The sequence below is a fragment of the Moschus berezovskii genome, chromosome 1 (genome assembly GCF_049115385.1).
Source record: "Moschus berezovskii isolate FMDL1 chromosome 1, NW_MosBer_1.0, whole genome shotgun sequence".
Classification (NCBI taxonomy): domain Eukaryota; kingdom Metazoa; phylum Chordata; class Mammalia; order Artiodactyla; family Moschidae; genus Moschus; species Moschus berezovskii.
Window position 1 is genome coordinate 104268483 of NC_142460.1, and position 21487 is coordinate 104289969.

At 37.6% G+C, this 21487-nt stretch overlaps 1 protein-coding gene across 9 annotated transcripts in view; it reads right to left on the bottom strand.

Annotated features, from left to right (window-relative positions):
- Positions 1–21487, bottom strand: part of VPS8 (VPS8 subunit of CORVET complex) — a 313442-nt gene that overhangs the window by 193360 nt on the left and 98595 nt on the right. For all 9 annotated transcript variants that reach the window (XR_016038004.1, XM_088838472.1, XM_055408827.2 and 6 more), the window contains exons 22-25: positions 19425–19647; positions 14653–14742; positions 11323–11374; positions 1007–1049 (exon numbers count right to left, since the gene is read on the bottom strand). Coding sequence is in view for 8 of the 9 variants with exons in the window: in XM_088838472.1 (XP_088694598.1) it covers positions 1007–1049; positions 11323–11374; positions 14653–14742; positions 19425–19647 (408 nt within the window). In the remaining variant the exon portion in view is untranslated. The remainder of the gene's footprint in view (positions 1–1006; positions 1050–11322; positions 11375–14652; positions 14743–19424; positions 19648–21487) is intronic.

Genomic DNA, 21487 nt, shown 5'->3' on the forward strand with positions numbered 1-21487 from the left:
ATAAAGATGGGAAATGAGCTAGGCTAAAAAATATTTGTAATCGGACAAGCCTTTGGGGAGAATTAGAATCTCATGAGAAATTAACTGTACGGTTTTACCTCCAAACCAGACCTTCCTAATGGCTAATGACTAGCTCTGGGGGCTGAGTTATAAACTGTCTTCTGAATATGTCCTTATTTTGGTGGCAGGGGGTGGGGAGGAGTAAATTTTAAACCTCTTTGAAGTAGTCATCAATTTTGAATGTTAGAGACAGCTGGATACCAGCATATTCTAAAAAGTTTAAAGTGCAGATGATAAAGAGCAAGGTAAATGCTACATATGTTCTTCTATACTAAAGAATCGATGTAACAAATGTGAAAGAGGTCTCAAAGTTAATAACTGATGCATACAGAAGCTAAAACGATGTGCCATCAGTTCTGCCACCTTCCTGCCTGCCTGCCAGCCAGTTATCTATGTAAAAGCTCTATTAGGACAGAATTCTGAGCTTGCATAGTCTATCAGAAGAACTCTGATCCAGGAATAAACAGATAAACATTTCCGCTTACTTCAGTCACTAACTTTGTTCATGATGCAAACTAATTTCTTGCCCTTATACATAAAATATGGACAAAAACATATCCCATAGACTTGGTAGTAAAAGTAAAACACTCTGTATCAAGATTTCTCAACCTCTGCCCTACTGATATTTCGGTTTTCTTTGCTGTGGGGACTATCCTGTTCACTGCAGAATGCTAAGCAGCATCCCTGGCCTCTATGCATTAAATGCCAGTGGCATCTCTCCCGATCCCAGTTGTGACAAAGCAAAATGTCTTTAGACATTGCAAATATATGGCAGAGGAGAGCAAGGGTAGAGGACAGAATTACTGATTGTTCAGAAGCATGGCTATACATGAAAGAACACTGAAAAATGAAAGCACTATATAGATTAAGAGATGACAGTACCTCTGAGAATATAGAAGTTTTGTAAAAGAAGTATATACACATAAATAAATTCAAAACCTCTTACCTAATATACACAAGAAGCTTGTTGCCCATAACAACTTGCTCATCTAAAATAGAAAAGTATCTTTAGCAATTCTCTCAAAAGCTTTTCAGAAATATAATCTTTATGTGGAAACAACAACTAACAACAACAAAAAAACCTGTGGCATTTAAGGTGCTCTAGGTATATTCCCAAACAATAGAAAAGTGAGATAAGACCACTTTAATTCTTTTTTCTTTTTTTTAGAATTTCTAATAGATTCTTTTCACAGACACAAAATCAGTCAGTCATTCAAGGGTACAGATACAATAAAAGATGTAAACTTCGTATAGACATTTATGTATTGTTGGCTTAACTAATAGCTTAGGCCAAGAGAAGGTGTTGAACAGGCAATGATTTGACCAATTAACTAATATTAAGGTATAATTATAATGCCTTCTCATTTGTAACATGGACTCTTACTACCTACAATATTCTAGGCCAAAAAGTTCATTGTTCACAAATGTTTAAAAAACTTAAGACTAAACACTCTTTATGACCTTTTGTATCCTAAAGTTATGTCTAAGATGTAACATTCTGCCATCTGGTAGTATAAATTTATTTCTTGGTTAAAAGAAACCGGAAACATAATTAGACCAAGGTTTAGGTCAAAAGATCAAAGTTAACAAAGAATAGTATAAAAGCATCAAGAAGGGGTGAAGTGATCAGCAATCCTTTCGGTTGGTAGGAATTTATGGTTGGTAATACTGATGAACTGAAATTTTTGACAACAATACTATAATAATGCAAGCAAGTGTACATCTCTTAATCAATAATCCTTTATAAAGACTCCAAGTCTGTGTTGTTGTACATGCAAATAAACTTGAATTGCTCAAAATTACATGAATAATTACATTCTGCTTCAATTCCAAATATTTTTTCCAATCAATAAACTTTTACTTTTGTAGAGAAGTTTTAATCATGTTACAGCAAAATTGAGACGGAGGTATAAAGATTTCTTGTATATCCCGCATTCCTATACCACACAACCTCCAACACTACCAACGCCCTGCACCAGTGAGACCTTTCTTGTCGTCAATGAACATACACTAGCATATCATTACAACCTAAGCCCACAGTTTACAGTAAGGCTCACTTCTGGTGCCCTACACTCTATAATGTGTCATTCGCTCAGTCGTGTTCAACTCTTTGTGACCCCACGGTCTGTCCATGGAGTTCTCCAGGCAAGAATACTGGAGTGGATGGCCATTCCTTTCTCCAGGAGACCTTCCTGACTCAGGGAACAAACCTGGGTCTCCTGCATTGCAGGCAGATTCTTTACCATCTGAGCTACCAGGAAAGCCCTGTACACTCTATGGGTTTTGACAAATGTATAGTAACATATCCACCATTATAATATCACAGAATAGTTTCACTGCCCTAAAAATCCTCTGCTCTACCTATTTGTCCCTCCATTCCCTTTAACCCCTAACAAACGCTGATTCTTTTTCTCCACAGTTTTGCCTTTTGCATCATGTCATATAATTGGAATCCTAAGTCGTTGCCTTTTCAGACTGGCTTCTTTCACTCAGTAATGCATTTAATTTTCCTCCACATCTTTTCATGACTTGATAGCTCATTTATTTTTAGTACTTAACAGTATTTCATTGTATGGATGTACCAAGTTTAATCACTCATTCACCAACTAAAGAACATCTTGGTTGCTTCCAAGTTTAGGCAGTTATGAAGAGAGCTACTATCCACCTTTGTGGTGACATCTTTGTGGAGATAGATTTTCAACTCCTTCAGATAAAGGAGTGCAGTTGCTGGATCATACAATAAAAGCATGTTTAGTTTTATAAGCAATTGCCAAACTGTCTTCCACAATGGCAATACCATTTTGCATTTCCACCAGCAATAAATGAGAGTTCCTATTTCTCCACATTCTAGCCAGCATTTGGTGTTGTTGGTGTTTCAGATTTCAGCCATTCTAATGGGGGTGTGTACTGGCATCCCATTGTTGTTTTAATCTGTAATTCCCTAATGGTGCTCAACATCTTTCAATATGCTTACTTGCCATCTGCATATCTTCTTTGAGATGTCTGTTCAAGTCTTTGTTTAATCGCGTTATTCATTTTCTTATTGTCAAGTTTTAAAAGTTATTTATATATTTTGGATAAGAGTCTTTTGCAAATATTTTCTCCCAGTCTGGATTACCTTCTCATTCTCTTGATGTTGTCATTTGCAGAGCAGAATTTTTTACTTTTAAAGAAGCACAGCTTATCAATTACTTCTTTCATGGATAATAATCTTTCTTTCATGGATAGTGCTGTATCTAAAAATTCATTACCATGACTACAGTCAATTAAATTACTGCTTGTGTTGTCTTCTAGATATTTTACAGTTTTGCATTTTCCAATTAGGTCTATGGTCCACTGTGACTTAATTTTTGTGAAAGGTGTAAGGTCTGTGTCTAGATTCTCTAGATTCACGTTTGCTCCTTGGAAGACAAGCTATGACCAACCTAGACAGCATATTAAAAAGCTGCCACTTTGCAGGTGGATATCCAGTTTTTCCAGCACCATTTGTTGAAAAGACTATCTTTACACCAACAGCTTCTTCAAAGATCAGTCAACTATGTTTATGAGAGTCTACTTCTGAGCTATTTTATTCTACCAATCTATTTTTTGATTCTTTTGCCAACACCACATTGTCTTGATTATAGTGAAAGTGAAGTTGTTCAGTCGTGTCTGATCTTTGCGACACCATGGACTGTAGCTTATCAGGCTTCTCCATCCATAGGATTTTCCAGGCAAGAGTACTGGAGTGGGTTCCCATTTCCTTCTCCAGTGGATCTTCCTGACCCAGGGATCAAACCCAGGTCTCCTGCACTGCAGGCAGACACTTTACCCTCTGAGCTAGGTTTACATTAAATCTGGAAGTTAGGTAATGTCAGTCCTCCAACTTTGTTCTTCTCTCTCAATACTGTTTTAGCTATCCTGAGTCTTTTGCTTCTCCATATACATTTCAGAATAAGACTATTAATATCCAAAAAATAACTTGCTGGGATTTTTGACTGGGATTACACTGAACCTGTAGATCAAATTGGTACAAAATGACATCATGACAGCACTGAGTCTTCCTATCCATGAACACAGAATATCTCTCCATTTATTGAGTTCTTTTATATCTTTCATCAGAGTTTCGTAGTTGTCATTTAGATCTTGTACATACTTTGTCAGATTTATACATAAGGGTACTAATATAAATGTATTTATACCATGAAATACAATGAAATTAAAAAGATGCTTGCTCCTTGGAAGAGAAGTTATGACCAACCTAGACAGCATATTAAAAAGCAGAGACATTATTTTGCCAACAAAGGTCCATCTAGTCAAAGCTATGGTTTTTCCAGTAGTCATGTATGGATGTGACAGTTGGACTGTGAAGAAAGCTGAGTGCCGAAGAATTGATGCTTTTGAACTGTGGTGTTGGAGAAGACTCTTGAGTCCGTTGGACTGCAAGGAGATCCAACCAGTCCATCCTAAAGGAGATCAGTCCTGAATATTCACTGGAAGGACTGATGCTGAAGCTGTAATACTTTGGCCACCTGATGCAAAGAGCTGACTCACTGGAAAACACCCTGATGCTGGGAAAAGTTGAGGGCAGGAGGAGAAGGGACGACAGAAGATGAGATGGTTGGATGGCATCACTGACTTGATGGACATGAATTTGAGCAAGCTCCAGGAGTTGGTGAAGCCTGGCGTGCTGCAGTCCATGGGGATGCAAAGAGTTGGACACGACTAAGGGAACGAACTAAACGGATAAACGGCAGTGTACTTTTATTTTCGAATTCCACTTGTTCACAGAAGGTATATAGTAAAGTGACTGCCTTTTGTATATTAACTTTGTATCTGCAAACTTGCAACAACTGCTAATCAGTTCCAGGAGTTTTGGGGTCAATTCCTTCAGACTTTCTACATAAATGATCATGTTACCTGTAAACAGTTTTATTTCTTCCTTCCCAATCCATATACCTTTTCTTATCTTTTTTCACTAGCTAAGACTTTCAGTATGATGTTGAAAAGCAGTAGTAAGAAAAGGATATCCTTGCGCTGCTCCTCACCACTAAGTTTCTCACCAATAAATATGACATTCAGTTCAGTTGCTCAGTCGTGTCCGACTCTTTGCGACCCCATGAATCACAGCACGCCAGGCCTCCCTGTCCATCACCAACTCCTGGAGTTCACTCAAACTCAATTAGCTGTAGGTATTTTGTAGATGTTCTTTACCAAGTTCCACAAGTTTTTCTCTATTCCTAAGTTGCTGAGAGTTTTTATCATGAATAGGAATGGAACTTCGTTAAATGCTTTTTCAGTACCTACTGATATGATCATGTGATTTTCTTCTCTTGTTCTACTGATGTGATGAAATACATTAATTGACTTTCAAATCTTGAAGCAGCCTTGCACACCTGGGATAAACCACTTGGTTGTGGTGTATCATTCTTTTTATAACTTGACAGATTCAATTTGCTAACATTTTGTTGAGAATTTTTATTTTTATATTCATGAGACATACTGGTCTGTAAGTTTTATTTCCTTATAATGTCTTGGTTTTGGTATCAGGCCTCATAGAAACAGCTAGAAAATACTCCCTGAGATCCGTCTTCTGAGAGATTGTAGACAACTGGTATAATTTCTCCCTTAAATTTAAGTTTAGCAAAATTCATCAGTGAAAACACACTGGACCTAGTGTTTTCTGTTTTGGAAGCTTATTAATTACTGGTTCAATTTCTTTAATAGGTACCGGCTTATTCAGATTATCTATTTCTTCTTGTGTGAGTTTTGGCAAATTGTATCCTTCAAAAAACTGGCCTGTTTCATTAGGGTTATCAAACTTATGGGCATAGAATTGTCCATAATACTCTTTTATTATTACTCAGAATTCTAATGCCCACAGGATCGGGACAGCTATCCCTTCTTCCATTTCTGACATTAGTAATTTTGTGTCTGCTCTCCTTTTTATCCAAGCTAGCCTGGCTAGAGGCTCAGATTTTATTGATCTTTTCAAAGAAAGAGCTTTTGGTTTTCACCAAACCCTGCCCACCCCAGCATCAACAATTTTCTCAACTGATTTCTTATTTTCAGTTTTATTAATGTCTGTTCTAATTTTCATTACTTTTCTTTTGCTCACTTTGATTTAATTTGTTCTTCTTTTTCTAAATTCCTAAGCTAGAAGCTTAGAGTACTGATTTTAGATGTTTCTTCTTCTCTAACATATGCATTCAATGTTATAAATTTCCCTCGAAGCTCTGCGTTAGCTGCATCTCACAAATTTTTTAAGTATTTTCGTTTATTTCAAAATACTGCTAAATTTCTCTTGAGATTTCTCCTTTGTCCATATATTATTTAGAAGTGTGTTGTTTAATTTCCAAGTATTTGGAGACTTCCCAGCTTTCTTTCTGGAGAAGGAAATGGCAACCCACTCCAGTACTCTTGCCTGGTAAATCCCATGGATGGAGGAGCCTGGTAGGCTGCAGTCCATGGGGTTGCTAAGAGTTGGACATGGCTGAGCGACTTCACTTTTACTTTTATGCATTGGAGAAGGAAATGGCAACCCACTCCAGTGTTCTTGCCTGGAGAATTCCAGGGACGGGGGAGCCTGGGGGGCTGCCGTCTCTGGGGTCACGCAGAGTCGGATACAACTGAAGCGACTCAGCAGCAGCAGCAGCTTTCTTTCACTTAGTATTTTCTAGTTTAATACCATTATGGTCTGAGAACAGGATTTGTATGATTTCTATTCTTTAAAATTTGTTGTGCTTTATGAACCAGAACACGGGAGTTTTTTATATTCTGCTTTCATTTTTGCTACATATATACATGAAAGGTAATTTTCAAGTTTGTTAAAGGATTAGTTTCAGGGTTACTGAAAAGGGACTAAGAATAAAGAGAGATTAAGGCTCTACCAAATGATCTTCCCTCCTCCTGTCCTTACAGAAAGAAAAAACTACAAAACCTAGACATTATATGGAAAGCTACCTGAAGGTACTGAAAAGGGAACAGAAGTAGTAGACAAATCTGGTGGGAAGTTCACATTCTCTGGGAACAGGACAGACTGGCACCCACGCAGTAACTGCACACAGAGGCTGTAACAGAAGGAAAACTAATCTTTGTGGGAGAGGGACCAGAAAAGTGAAGGAAACCATGAAAGTGGAAGAGACCAGTGAAATCTCATAATAGAAAGAGTCAAAGAGGGGATCTTCAAACTATCTACCCAGATTAGTGACTGATCCCTAAGCTGCTGTGTATGAACAACAGTCAGAGCAGCTCATCCAGAGAAAAAAAGTCAGAACCAAGACAAGAGTTCACCCCTGAAAGTCCTAGGTTTTGGTGTGGAGTTTGTGTGCTCAGAGGAGAGGAGACAGGGATGTACACAAGTAAATTACCATCACTGGAGGTTTGCAGTCTGAGACCAAGTGCAGTCTGTGTGCCAAGCACAGTAGCAGCTGAGGGCTCACATGGGAAAACCAGCAATCTTTCTGGTTGGGGAGCTCAAGAAGTTAGGTGATGTGAACAGTCAACCGACTGGCAGAATCTTATAAAAAAGTAAGCCAGAAAGAGGATCTTCAAACTTGATTATCTTCATTACTGACTGACCCTTAAGTCACATAGATGGAACAGAATCAAAGCAAACCAGCTAAGGACAAAGGACCTTTTGAGAAGAGACTGGAGCCACAACAGAAACAGAGTTTGCAATTCAAGCCCAGCCAAGAAAATTACCTGATAAAACAATGAGAAAAAATTATTGGTGGAAAAAAATAACAGAATCCAGAATCTCCATAATGTAACATTCAAATATCCATGATACAATCTAAAATATTTCATCATATTTCATGTGAAACAAGAAAATAAAACATATTATGTTTTTCTTAAGGGAAAAGAAAATCAAGTCCAAACCTGAAATGAACAAAATGTTAGAAGTGATAAGAATTTTAAATCAACTATTATATTTATCCTCAATGAAACAAAACAAAATATGTTTCAACACATGAAAATTAGAATAGATAAATGAAGAGATGCTGGAGAGAAACAGAAGCAATAAAAAAAGAACCTAATGAAAACTGCAGAACTATAAAATATGATCATGGAAGATAAATACTCAGAATGGATTTAACAGCTGAGTTGACATGAAAGACAGTGAACCTGAAGGCAGAGCAACAGAAACCATCCAAGGACAAGGACAGAGAGGAAAAAGGCCAAACCAAACAAAAACAAAAGCCAGAGGGTCTGACCTATAAGATGATGCAGGGAGAACCTCCAATAATCTGCTCCTTCATGAAAGCAAAGAACATTGGCAGATATGATCAAAATCAACTTTTCCAGAACTCTAAAAATTATTTAAGGCTTCCAATAATCCTAGGAATGTTTAATTCAAGGAAAATGCCTGAATCTCATTAAGAACAGTGAGCTTCACGGTGGTTTAACATTACCTAATCCCACTCGCTTTTTCCCAGCTTCACCATAGCTTTGAAACCAACAGCCTTGCAACTGTGGCAGCTGTGAAAACCAGCAACCATTCAAGGGGGCAAAATGGGTCTGGAGTGCCCCCGAAAGCCCATCCCTTAGAGAACTATCACTGTCTAACCTATCTGGCAGCTCACTTAAAAGCTGCATTCTAGGGCTTATCTTTTTCTGTCCTGACTCAGAGTTTACTCGAAGCAAAGAGCACTATCCTCAAGGGATATTTAACTTTACAGGTGTCAGAGGCAGTACACCAGAAGGAACTGACTAAAAACCCACCAGAAAATTTAAAAGGAAAAACTGGAGAATGGAGGTCTTCAGGGGCTTTCAAAATGTCCAAAATATTTCTGGAACTCTAGAAGGACATGGACATGTACAGGTAAAGGGCTGTGGACACATGCAGGAAAGACCTGAAAAGACTTACAACCCAGGCCTGACTTTGAGGATCTGCACAAGCAGGAAATAAAGGCTAATAAGGCAGAATTGTAAGCTGTCTACTACAGAACTCCAAACTGTCTACATCAGAACTCCAAAATAAAATAAAAGCTGACAGACCTAAAGTAAGAAATAGGTATTTCAACAATAACATTTAGATACTCATTTTGCGATAATGGATAGAACAATTAGAGGAAGATGAACAGGAAACAGAAGTCTTGAACAAAACTATAAGCCAACTAAATCTAACAGACATCTATAGAACATTCTACTCAACAACAAAACACATTCATTATTTTCAAGTGCACTTGGGATATTCTCCAGAACAGGCCATATGTTAGGCTATAAATTTCAATAAACTAAAAAAATAGAAACCATACAAAGTATATTCTCTAAGCACAATGGAAAAAAGTGAGAAATCAGTATCAGAAGGAAATGTGAGAAATCCAAAAATATGTGGAAATTAAACAACATACTTCTAAATAACCAATATCTCAAGACAAATTATTGGAGAAGGAAATGGCAACCCATTCCAGTGTTCTTGCCTGGAGAATCCCAGGGACAAGGGAGCCTGGTGGGCCGTCTATGGGGTCGCTCAGAGTCAGACACGACTGAAGCAACTTAGCAGAAGCAGCAGCAAGGCAAATTAGAAAATACTTCAACATGAATGAAAATAAGGATACAACAGACACAACTTACAGAATGCAGCTAAAGCACTGCTTAAAGATATTTGCAGCTATAAACACGTATTTTTTTTTTAACAAAAAAAAGGAAGAAAGCGTTCAAATCAGTAATCTAGACTTTCACCCCAAGAAACTAAAAATAATAAATAAATAAACCCAAGGCAAGATGAAGTAAATAATAAAGGCTAAGCAGTCCATTCTAAAGGAGATCAATCCTGGGTGTTCATTGGAAGGACTGATGCTAAAGCTGAAACTCCAATACTTTGGCTACCTCATGAGACGAGTTGACTCACTGGAAAAGACTCTGATGCTGGGAGGGATTGGGGGCGGGAGGAGAAGAGGACGACAGAGAATGAGATGGCTGGATGGCATCACCGACTCGATGGATGTGAGTTTGAGTGAACTCCGGGAGTTGGTGATGGACAGGGAGGCCTGGCGTGCTGTGATTCATGGGGTCGCAAAGAGTTGGACATGACTGAGCGACTGAACTGAAACTGAACTGTATCCAGACTACATAAGGACTCTAAAAGGCTCTGATGGAGATTTCACACACCCAGAATTCAATAATATGAAGTGAAATAACACCTCTTCTCTACCTTTCTAGAAAGTGCTAAAAGATTTAAATAGATGATTCATACAAAAAAGGATACATGAATGGGCAAAAGCACATGAAAAGATGCTGAACATCACTAAGCATGAGGGAAATAAAATTTTAACCACAATGAGATACCATTAACCACTCACTTAGAATGGCTAAATATTTTTAAAGACTGACAATACCAAGTGTGTGCAAAGATATGGAGCTATCAGAACTCTCTCATACTGCTGATGGGAACGTAAAACAGTATACTCATTTTGAAAAACCAAACAGCAATACTTCAGAAAGTAAAACATACATTTACTATACAATAATCCATCCATTCTAATTTTAGATAGTTGTTCAAGAAGAGTGAACACATGCCCAAAAAAACTTATTCACAGCTATGGGTCAGCAATGGGGGATATGAACAACATAAGGGATACCTGTGGTGACAAAAGTGTTCTGTACTGTGACTGAATCAATGTGAATATTTGGTTGTGATACTCTGCTTTAGTTTTGCAAGATGTTACCACTGAGAGAAAATGGGTAAACAGTATACAGGATCTCTTGTGTCATTTCATACAATTGCATGTGAATCTACAATTTCCTCATAATAAAAAGTTTAATTAAAAACATAACAAAACTCATTCACAAATGGAGCAGCATTACTTATAATAGCTCCAAAACAGAAGCAACTGGGTCCTTCAACTGATGAGTAGATAAACCAATGACAGTATATCCAACCCACAGATTACCATTTTCAGCAACTGAAGGGAACAAAATTATATATGCAACAACATGGATGAATCTCAAAAACACTGTGCTAAGTGAAATAAATAAAACACCAAAATTAAATACTATGTAATTCTATTTACATGAACAGTAGTTAAAAAAAAAACACAGTAGGTCAGAAATTGCCAGGGGATGGGACTGTGGGGAGTAGAGTACAAGGGACAGGAGGAAACCTTTTAGTGTGGAATTACATAGCTCCTTCTACAATTTGAATATGTCAGTTGTTATATGATCATGCACAATTATCAAAATTCACACTGTACACATAAAATTGGTGAAATCTGTGTATTTAAATAATATTTTTAAACACAAAGAAGAGAAAAACATTAAGGCTTAGAAAATTAATACCTGTTAGCGTCTTTCCTGCATTCAAAGGAGGTGCAATGACTCTGAAAAGTTTCTGCATGAAAATTAATAGAACAATCAACATCATCTTTCAAAAAATATTTCAAAAAATAATTAAAAATCTTATGCTATAATCACCTTTCTCTGATTGAATTAGTCATTTGCTATTAAGATTAAATATAAAAACTTTTAATGTGGACATAAACTGTTTCAGTAGGATCACTAGAAAATAATCATTGTTGTCATATTCCTCACTGAAAGAAACCATTTAACAAATACCAGTTAGAAGAAAGTCTTTGTTGAGAACGTTATTTCTAATATAAGCTAGCAGCAGCAGCAGCAGACTCCTAAAAGAGCTTTATTTTTTAAAAAATAGTAAGCAAATCAAAGGATTAGGAGCCCACCAAAACAGTAAGTAAGATTACTGTAAGCTGAAAATGTGAACAATCAGCAGCCACACAGAAAAAGACGTTGAAATGGAAATAGAGCCTAAGAAAATACAAGATTAATGGCAAAACTATGCTGGCCTTCCTGGGAGGGAGTTTACTGTTTGGGAGAAGACAGGCCCTTAGCACTGGGAAGTGGGGCAAATCCAACTGTTCATTACTATCAAAGAGCCCAATAAAGCTCTTCATATTTTCCAAGGAAACCTAAATCCCTCCCCCCTCACACCCCAAGTTTCATTAAACTCGTAGATAAGCCTCTCCCTCTGGTTGTTTAGTGATTCACTCATTTCTTAGTTCTCCCAGTACAAGTGTGACTAAACCTTGTCCTTTCCCCTGTCAATCCGTTCACTGTCAGTTAATTCACAGTCTTCTCCCCACCATTCGGATTTCAGTTGGTCAAGTTTTCCCTCCCAACACAAGGCACTATTATATCAGATAATATATATATATATTACTATATCAGATTATATATATATAACAGCCAAAACTAGAACTAAGGAAAGATTTCAGATACTATGGTAATCATTTTAAATATGATGACACTGTCTTTCATCCTAGAAAAAGTAGAAAATTTCAAAAGGCAATACAGTTCCTCTTTTTTTTTAAATGTTTCGTTCACATTGGAGTATAGTTGATTTACAACGTTGTGTTGAGGGAGGAAAGGAACAGGCTGAGCTGACGCCATCTTGAAAAAGAAGGAAACTCCATCTTGCACTTTCAGTGAGCTTTGGACTTATGTGCGTGGTAGCCAAGGGGATAATATACCTATGGCCAAAGTGGCCCCCTAGACTGATAAACACGATTCCAAACCAAGATTTCCCGTTGCCAAAAAGAATGCAATAATCCCCTATGTAGTCAATCACCTTTGTAATCTTTATGGCACCCATTGGTGTAAGCTACAATGTATACCTGACCCTTCTGATTATGAATCATGGCTGCAACTGGATTGCATCTCCCTTTAACACTTTCCAGTCTAGGTTTAATGAATTTGGGGATGTGGGCTTGAGCAGTACACTTAAGGTATATAAGGTTTTCACAAAAGTCGGTCAGGGTCCTTGGCTAAAAGGAGACTCTGCCTTGGACCCACCGGTGTAACAAACTGCACTCCACTATCTGCACTGTCCCTCTGAGTGAGTTTGCTTCCCAGAACCTGTGGCTACAACAGTGTTAGTTTCAGGTGTACAGCAAAGTGATTTAGTTACACATATACATATATCTATTCTTTTTCAGATTCTTTTAATTTGGCCCTATTTAAACTGAAATAACTAAACTTTAAACACTGAATAGTGATTTCTTTATAGGCAGAGAATTATAAAAGGGCAATCACAGGATGCCTCTAACTTCCCACTGCTAAACTCTCCAAATAACTATTTAATAACAAACACCAAGCTCCTGCTTAAAGTCATTAAACTTGAAAACTATTCAACAAAAAACAAGGCAAGCTCAACAGTAGAGTGTTCCATCTGAGATGCATAGCTATAAATACAAACCAGATTCTAAGCAATAAAAAATCCACACAAAACAAAAACTTCAAAAGCAGCAGTAACAAAAACCCCACAACCAATTTTATCAACACAGAATGCATCAAATCAGAATGTTTGCAGGGATTATTTTGAGAGAAACTAGAAACCGCATTAATTCTTCCTAACTGTGGTTTAAAAATGGAGAACATTTTTGCATGCACAGAGGTCATGGACCTCACTGAAGAGGCAGCTGAGAGTTGTTCAAATGTTAAGAATACTTATTTGAAACACAGACAATCAAAATCAAAACCAGTGTGGGAAGGCTGTGGCACTCATCTGGAAAATGACCAAGAGAAAGAAGTATACAAAACTTAAGGAATTATGAATTAGAGGGATATTCACCTTCCAAGTGAAAAGAAAATTGAAATATCACAGAATGACTGCTGACTTAAATAATACTGTAAATGCTTTCAGAGGTTCATTAAATATGCAAAAATGTTGACTGGATGCCTTCAGGAGACGCCTGGATCTTCTGAACCAGGTGATGAAGTCACCGTAATAACACAGTGGGCTGGCAGGGCACTACATGCATGCTAAGTCGCTTCAGTCATGTCTGACTCTTTGAGACCCTATGGACCATGGCCCACCAGGCTCCTCTGTCCATGGGATTCTTCAGGCAAGAATACTGGAGTAGGTTGCCATTTCCTCCTCCAGGGGATCTTCCTGACATATCCACAATCCATAACCCTTAATTCTGTCTTCAAATTTAAAGGAACTAACATGATGAAGACAGGTTTGTTTCTTTTAAAAATAAACCCAAATGCTTTTTAGGTGCTCTTTTCTAATGGTAAAGATAATAAGAAATTCTAATGAATGCTAGAAAATTCTGAAATGGGAAAAGCAACAAATTAGCTATTAACAAATAATGACCTCTCACCATTTTCAGGAGTTTCCCCTAGCAGAATATAGCTACAGAACAGCATTACTCAATAGTACCATTACTCCAGACAGAGTAATAGAGTATTACTCTATTATAGAATTGAATAATGATTCGTTATTAATAAATAATAATTAACAATTACTCTATAGTATAAATTTCTTGTAACTTTTGGAAAAGCTACAATAATATGAAAATCTTTTAGAAAAAAAACTTAAGAGTCTCACAGGCTTTTATCTGTTGTTCCCTGGGATTTAAACACCTACTTATGCAGATAAAAAAAAAATGCAATGGCATATAGGTATATGAAGGTATAAAATTATAAAGACTATCTAAAGTCCTGAACAACAATGGGTGCAAGTCTAATAAACCCACAAGACAATTTAAAGTGACTGGATGAAAACAAACTATTCAAAGCAAATGCAGAGAAGGGTAAAAACATTAATAGACATTATTAAATATGTGTACAAATTAGGAAGAATCTTACCTCCATTGGACTAATAAATTCATTCATGCCTCTGTTGTAGACATAGATCATAGCATCATATAGTCGATTTTCCCAACACATGAGAACTATCTGTAAAAAGGAAATGTTGCTTGGTCCATACAATTTAGTAAGTCTCACCAATTATTTTCCTCAAAGCTTTAATTATGGAGAAGATTTTGAATTCTCTTTCCTAATTTTTCTTATCCCTTCTCTGAAAAAAAACCTGAAATTACAGTACTCAAACACAATGCCAGGGTAAGAGCTGTTGTAGGTTCAATGTTACTTTAAATAGTATAATAGCGACTTTTAAACATCCTCCAATATATGATTTTATTTCTTCTCTATCCTCCCCCTTTTCATATCCATTCTACCTTTGGTCACTAGTTCTGCAAATATTTACTGAACATTTATATTCAGGTCCTCTCCTCAGCACTGGGATAATAGGTAAGACAAATCCAGATTTAGTCTCTACCCTGACAGCACTTCCATTCATCCTGGACACTCACCAAAAGAAGAGGCACAAAATGGTATGTGAATTATGACTTGGGGAAGATACTCAAGTACGCAAATAGTTCATTTACAAATGTGGTAAGTCTATAAAGGAAGCTGTCTTGGTCTGGAGTATTCAGAAGGTCATCCCTGAAGGAGCAATATTTAAGTTAGGACCTAACAGATGCATGAAATTAAAAGACGCCTGCTTCTTAGAAGAAACACTATGACAAACCTAGACAGCATATTAAAAAGCAGAGTTATTACTTTGTTGTCAAAGTTCCATACAGTCAAAGCTATGGTTTTTCCAGTAGTTACATATTGATGTGAGAGCTGGACAATAAAAAAGGCTGAGTGCCAGAGAAATGATGCCTTTGAAATGTGGTGTTGGAGAAGACTTTTGAGAGTCCCTTGGCCAGTAAGAAGATCAAACCAGTTAATCCTAAAGGAAATCAACCCTGAACGTTCACTGGAAGGAGTGATGCTGAAGCTCCAATACTTTGGCCACCTGATGTGAAGAGCTGACTCAATGGAAAAGACCCTGATGCTGGGAAAGACTGAAGACCAGAGGAGAAGGGGTGAGAGAGGATGAGACGGTTGGGTGGCACCACCAACTCAATGGACATGAGCTTGAGCAACCTCTGGGAGATGGTGGAGCACAGGGAAGCCTGGAGTGCTGAAGTCCATGGGGTCGCAGAGTCAGACACGACTGAGTGACTGAACAACAACAAGAGATGCATGTACGTAAGCCAAAGGCAGAGGTGGAAATGAGGGGGTTTGCCGGCAAAAGGAGCAGGAAGGATGAAAGGAGCTTGAAACGGTTAAGGATGGAGAGAAATCAATTTGAGAAAACAAAAGAGGAACAGAGATGACTTGAAGGATCAAGTTCTGTTGCTCAGTCGTGTCCAACCCTTTGCGACCCCATGGACTATAGCCCGCCAGGCTCCTCTGTCCATGGAAATTTTCCAGGCAACAACACTGGAGTGGGTTGTCATTTCCTCCTTCAGGGGATCTTCCTGACCCAAGAATCGAATCCATGTCTCCTGTATTGCCAGGTGGATTTTTTTTTTTTTTTTTTTTACCACTGAGTCACCTGCGAAGCCCTGAACTTGAAGTATGGAGTACATCGTTCCTATGAGAGCTAAATTATAGTACTGAGTGACAGAAGAAGACTGAAGTAGAAAAGCAGAGGTCAAAAAAGGAGAATGGTAAGAACAGCCAAAGAGGTTCAGAGGGAAAATGGAAGTGAGGTGTCACGGGAGAATTTTTCCAGACAAAGGCATGTACTGGGTCCTCTGCTCTTCCTCTCAGCCAGTGTCAAGATCATATGTATCTTTATAGCTTCCCTAACCTCCCCTCTGGAAATGTGAGAGTTGGACTGTGAAGAGGGCTGATCCCCGAAGAACTGATGCTTTTGAACTGTGGTGCTGGAGAAGACTCTTGAGAGCTCCTTGGACTGCAAGGAGATCCAACCAGTCCATTCTAAAGGAGATCAGTCCTGGTTGTTATTGGAGGGACTGATGTTAAAGCTGAAACTCCAATACTTTGGCTACCTCATGCGAAGAGCTGACTCACTGGAAAAGACTCTGATGCTGGGAGGGATTGGGGGCAGGAGGAGAAGGGGACGACAGAGAATGAGATGGCTGGATGGCATCACCGACTCGATGGACGTGAGTCTGAGTGAACTCCAGGAGTTGGTGATGGACAGGGAGGCCTGGCGTGCTGTGATTCATGGGGTCACAAAGAGTCGGACACGACTAATTGACTGAACTGAACTGAACCTCCCCTCTGACCCACATATTCAACCACTGACTTCACATCTTCACCTAAGTGTCTATGTCTAGTAGTATCTCAAAATAAAACTGCAAAATATACCTCCTGATTTTGTCTCCTACGCTCAGACCTATTCCAGTCTTCCAGTCTTCTTAAAGGAATTACTATCCACCTTGCTTCTCAAGCCAAAATATTAAGCAAGAGTCTTAAATTCTCTCCTTCCACACCTCCAGGTCTGATTCATCAGAAAATGAGTTCTACCTCCAAAACACACCCAAAGTCAAGCCATCTCTCTTCACCTCACCACTACCATCTCTGGCTAGTATACCTCCTTTTGACTAGCTCTTAACCAATTTCCTTGCTTCTTCTCTACTTGGTCCCCATCTCTCATTCTGCTACCCGTAAGCAAATCAGAATAATCTCATTTAAAATCATTTGATGATTTCACACAACACTCAAAATAAAACAGAAAAATCTGTACCCTGCCCTGAAAGGGCTACCTCTCTTTTTCAACCAAGTTGTTTTTCTTTCATTTGTAACTTTAATACCCAAGGGCTTCCCTTGTGGCTCAATGATAAAGAATCTGACCGCAATGCAGGAGACAGAAGAGACTTGGGTTCAATTCCTGGGTCAGAATGATCCCCTGAAGGAGGGCATGGTAACCCACTTCAGTATTCTTGTCTGGAGAATCCTACGGACAGAGGAGCCTGGTGGGCTACAATCCATAGGGTCATAAAGAGTCAGACATGACTGAGTGACTAAGCATGTTAAGACCCAAGGCATATCTTTTTGTTTTTTTCCTTTTTTGCATCAGCTGTTGCTTTTACCCATAACAATCTTCTCCTCCAAGATCTTTGCATTACTGATTCCTCTTCAGATTCCAGAATCAATCAGACTCAATGCTACTTTCTCAAGAAAGTTTTCTATAACAATCTAAGATAGTCTCTCATTCTCTCTTTACCTATTGCCTGTTTGACTTCTAACAGAACACTTGTTTTGGATATTTTTGGTTTGTTTACTTGTTTGTCTTTCACTGCCAAACTTTTTTTTATTGATGTTAATATAAGCCTTATGAGAGGACAAGCCTTGTCCACTAGGTTCATGAAAGCATACTCAGAGCCTGTAACTCAATAAATTCTTATTGAATTAATGAATAAATGCTGTTGAAGGAATCTGGGAAATACCATTTGATATAGTGGACATGGAGGTCATTACAGACTCCAGTGAAAGCAAAGTTGAACAATTATTAGGATGTGAATGAAATGGAAGAAGCAATCTAGAAAATACTTTCAAAGTGTGGGAAAGAAAGGAGAGAAAGAGCAGGGGAAGAAAGGAATCTGGCTGCAAGGGGGAAATAAGATGTGGTGGTAAGGCAAGAGGAAGAAGGGGATGGTTTGATACAGAGAGAAAGGAATCTGAGGGGGAGATTGTTTAAAACTGCTTTTTTAACATGAAAAAGAATAGATATATTAACCCAGTTTCAGAGAAAAAGCTAAAAATGTTAGAAGGAGAAGAAATCAGAAATTTCTCTTACATCAGTGACAGGTAAATAAAGCTAGAATGATAACATGCTCTCAAATCAATGGACCTAATGTCAGGTGTGAAGATTATGCCAACTTACCCACGTGACAGAAAGGCATATATAGAAGAGGAACTCGTTTTTGCAAACTCACAGGGATTCATACAGAGCTTCCAGGAAGAAAACAATAATCATTTTTCAAACCTTTCATTTTCATGTGATTTTTCACATTAAAAAAAAAAAAACAAAAAACCTATTGGTCCTTCTAACTTTGTAAATCACTCATATTTTAGATCATAGGGCTCAGCCCCTTGGTATCTTTGTGCCTTCGCTCATAATTAGACTAGTGTGAAACTGAAGAGTTAAATGAAGAGTTAATGAAGTGTCTTAGGTCAGATACATATTTGCTCCTCAATTAAGGACTTAAAACTTGTTCTGGAGACCTCAGATATACTGGAAGCATTTTATCAAACAACAGGTTGGCTAATCAAGCTAAAATGTCTGAAAATTTGCTTCTTATGCTATCCTCTGTATTTCAAAATAATGTATGGAAGTTATCAACTCTGGACATATAAACTAACTTTTCAAAAAAAATGGCTTCATACTCTCAAAAGTAAAAATATTCTATTATTCATGTGAAAGTACCTATAGTTGAAATTCATTTGCAGGATGAAAACTGTAGTAGTGAACAAACTGATGGAGGATCAGCCAATAATTATTTATAGAGCAACTACCAAATATAAACTCTGCGCTAAGAGGTCTGGGGGATGTCAAAAAAACCAAAGGCTTGCAGGATTTTCTAATCAAGCTCTCAATAAAGAACACTTCAAAGACATATACTGATAAATACAAGTTTATGAGACCTCTTATTACCAAAAAGTGCTCAAAAATAATTGGGGTCGATAGAGTGAGGCCTAATAAAATCAGATAAATATAATCAATAAAGGAATGATGTCTATTCCATAATTTAGCAGACTGCCTATAAACTCACCTGCTGAATATCTAGGCTGGTGATATCCATATGTACAATGAGGGCTTCCACATTTTCCATTAACTTTTTATCTTGGAAATGAACAATCAAGTCTTTCATTACCTGGGGTGTGATCCCCACCAATTTATCACTTAAAATATATGGTTCAAGGCACTCCAGAAACACTCCTTTGGCCACTGAATTCTCACTTAATTTGTCATACACCTGGCTAAATAAAAGATCCCTGTAATAGAATGGGGAAAAATACTTTTAGGAACATTCCAACCATCCATTAAATTCAGTCTACTAAGTATATCTCATCATTCTCCTATTTCAACTTCCAAGTTTATTAAAAATAGTAACAATATTTGCATAGAGCTTTATATTTAGAAAAATCTCATATTATATATACTATCCTAATTAATTTGCCCAATACTTTTTACAGATAAAAACTGTTGAGTAAGTTAAATTATTTGCTGCAAGTCAGTTAGCTAACAAGGGGATAGAGTCAGAATTTGAATCAGTCTTCTAGCCTAAACTCTGTGCTGAATCCCTTACGACACACTGCTTCTTAAAGACAATACCAATATGAGAGCAGGTAGTACAGAGACTGTGATGAAGTAGAAAAAAATTAAATGGACTATTCACAATTTATCCTTTCCACTTTCCTGGTATCTAAATCTTCCCATCTGATCTGCATGGCCAATTTGCTTCTTTATCTAGTTCTTGCCCCTTGCTTCCCAAAGGGTTTAGGTAGTGATAATTGAGGGAAAGGAAAAGAAAATGTTCAATATTTTAAAAACATGGCTGAAAACTTTTATTGCAGACACACAAAAAAATGTAATTAATCAAATGCCGCCACACTCAATAACTATTTATTTTGCATTTCTTCTGCAAATAATAACTTTATATTTTTTAAGATTTATTTTATATGGACCATTTTTAAAGTCTTTACTGAATTTATTACAATATTGCTTCTGTTTTTTATTTTTATTTATAATTGGATTTTTGGCCAAAGGGCATGTGTAATCTCAGCTCCCTGATCAGGAACTGAATATGCATCCCCTGCACTGGAATGTGAAGTCTTAACCACTGAACCACCAGGGAAATCCCCAGAAGTAATTTTAGAGTTATAGTCATCATAGATATCATCTGAATTTTGTTTTCATGCAATTATATGATAAGCATTGTTCTAAGTTTCTAGTCACTCTTTAAAACTATCACTTTGTCTATTTATGTGTCAATATGCCAAAACACCAGAATTTATTTAGCTATTCCTGTAGGATGACATTTATTTCTACTATTTCACTATTATGAGTAAGGCCACAATGAATATCTCCTTATGTAGTCTTTCCATTTGGGGTACTTATTAATAATTCCTTAGGCATTCTACTTTTAGAAATTTTTTAAAAAGTGTGGCATTTAAGAAGTGCTAGGAAAACTGGACAGCTAAGTGTAAAAGAATGAAATCTGAACACTTCCTGCCAACATCCGCTGGATCATGGAAAAAGCAAGAGAGTTCCAGAAAAACATCTATTTCTGCTTTATTGACTATGCCAAAGCCTTTGATGTGTGGATCACAATAAACTGTGGAAAATTCTGAAAGAGATGGGAATACCAGACCACCTGACCTGCCTCTTGAGAAACCTGTATGCAGGTCAGGAAGCAACAATTAGAATTGGACGTGGAAAAGCAGACTGGTTCCAAATAGGAAAAGGAGTACGTCAAGGTTGTATATTGTCACCCTGCTTATTTAACTTATATGCAGAGTACATCATGAGGAATGCTGGACTGAAAGAAGCACAAGCTGGAATCAAGATTGCTGGGAGAAATATCAATAACCTCAGATATGCAGATGACACCACCCTTATGGCAGAAAGTGAAGAGGAACTCAAAAGCCTCTTGATGAAAGTGAAAGAGGAGAGTGAAAAGGTTGGCTTGAAGCTCAACATTCAGAAAACAAAGATCATGGCATCTGGTCCTATCACTTCATGGCAAATGGATGGGAAAACAGTGTCAGACTTTATTTTGGGGGGCTCCAAAATCACTATGGATGCTGACTGCTGCCATGAAATTAAAAGATG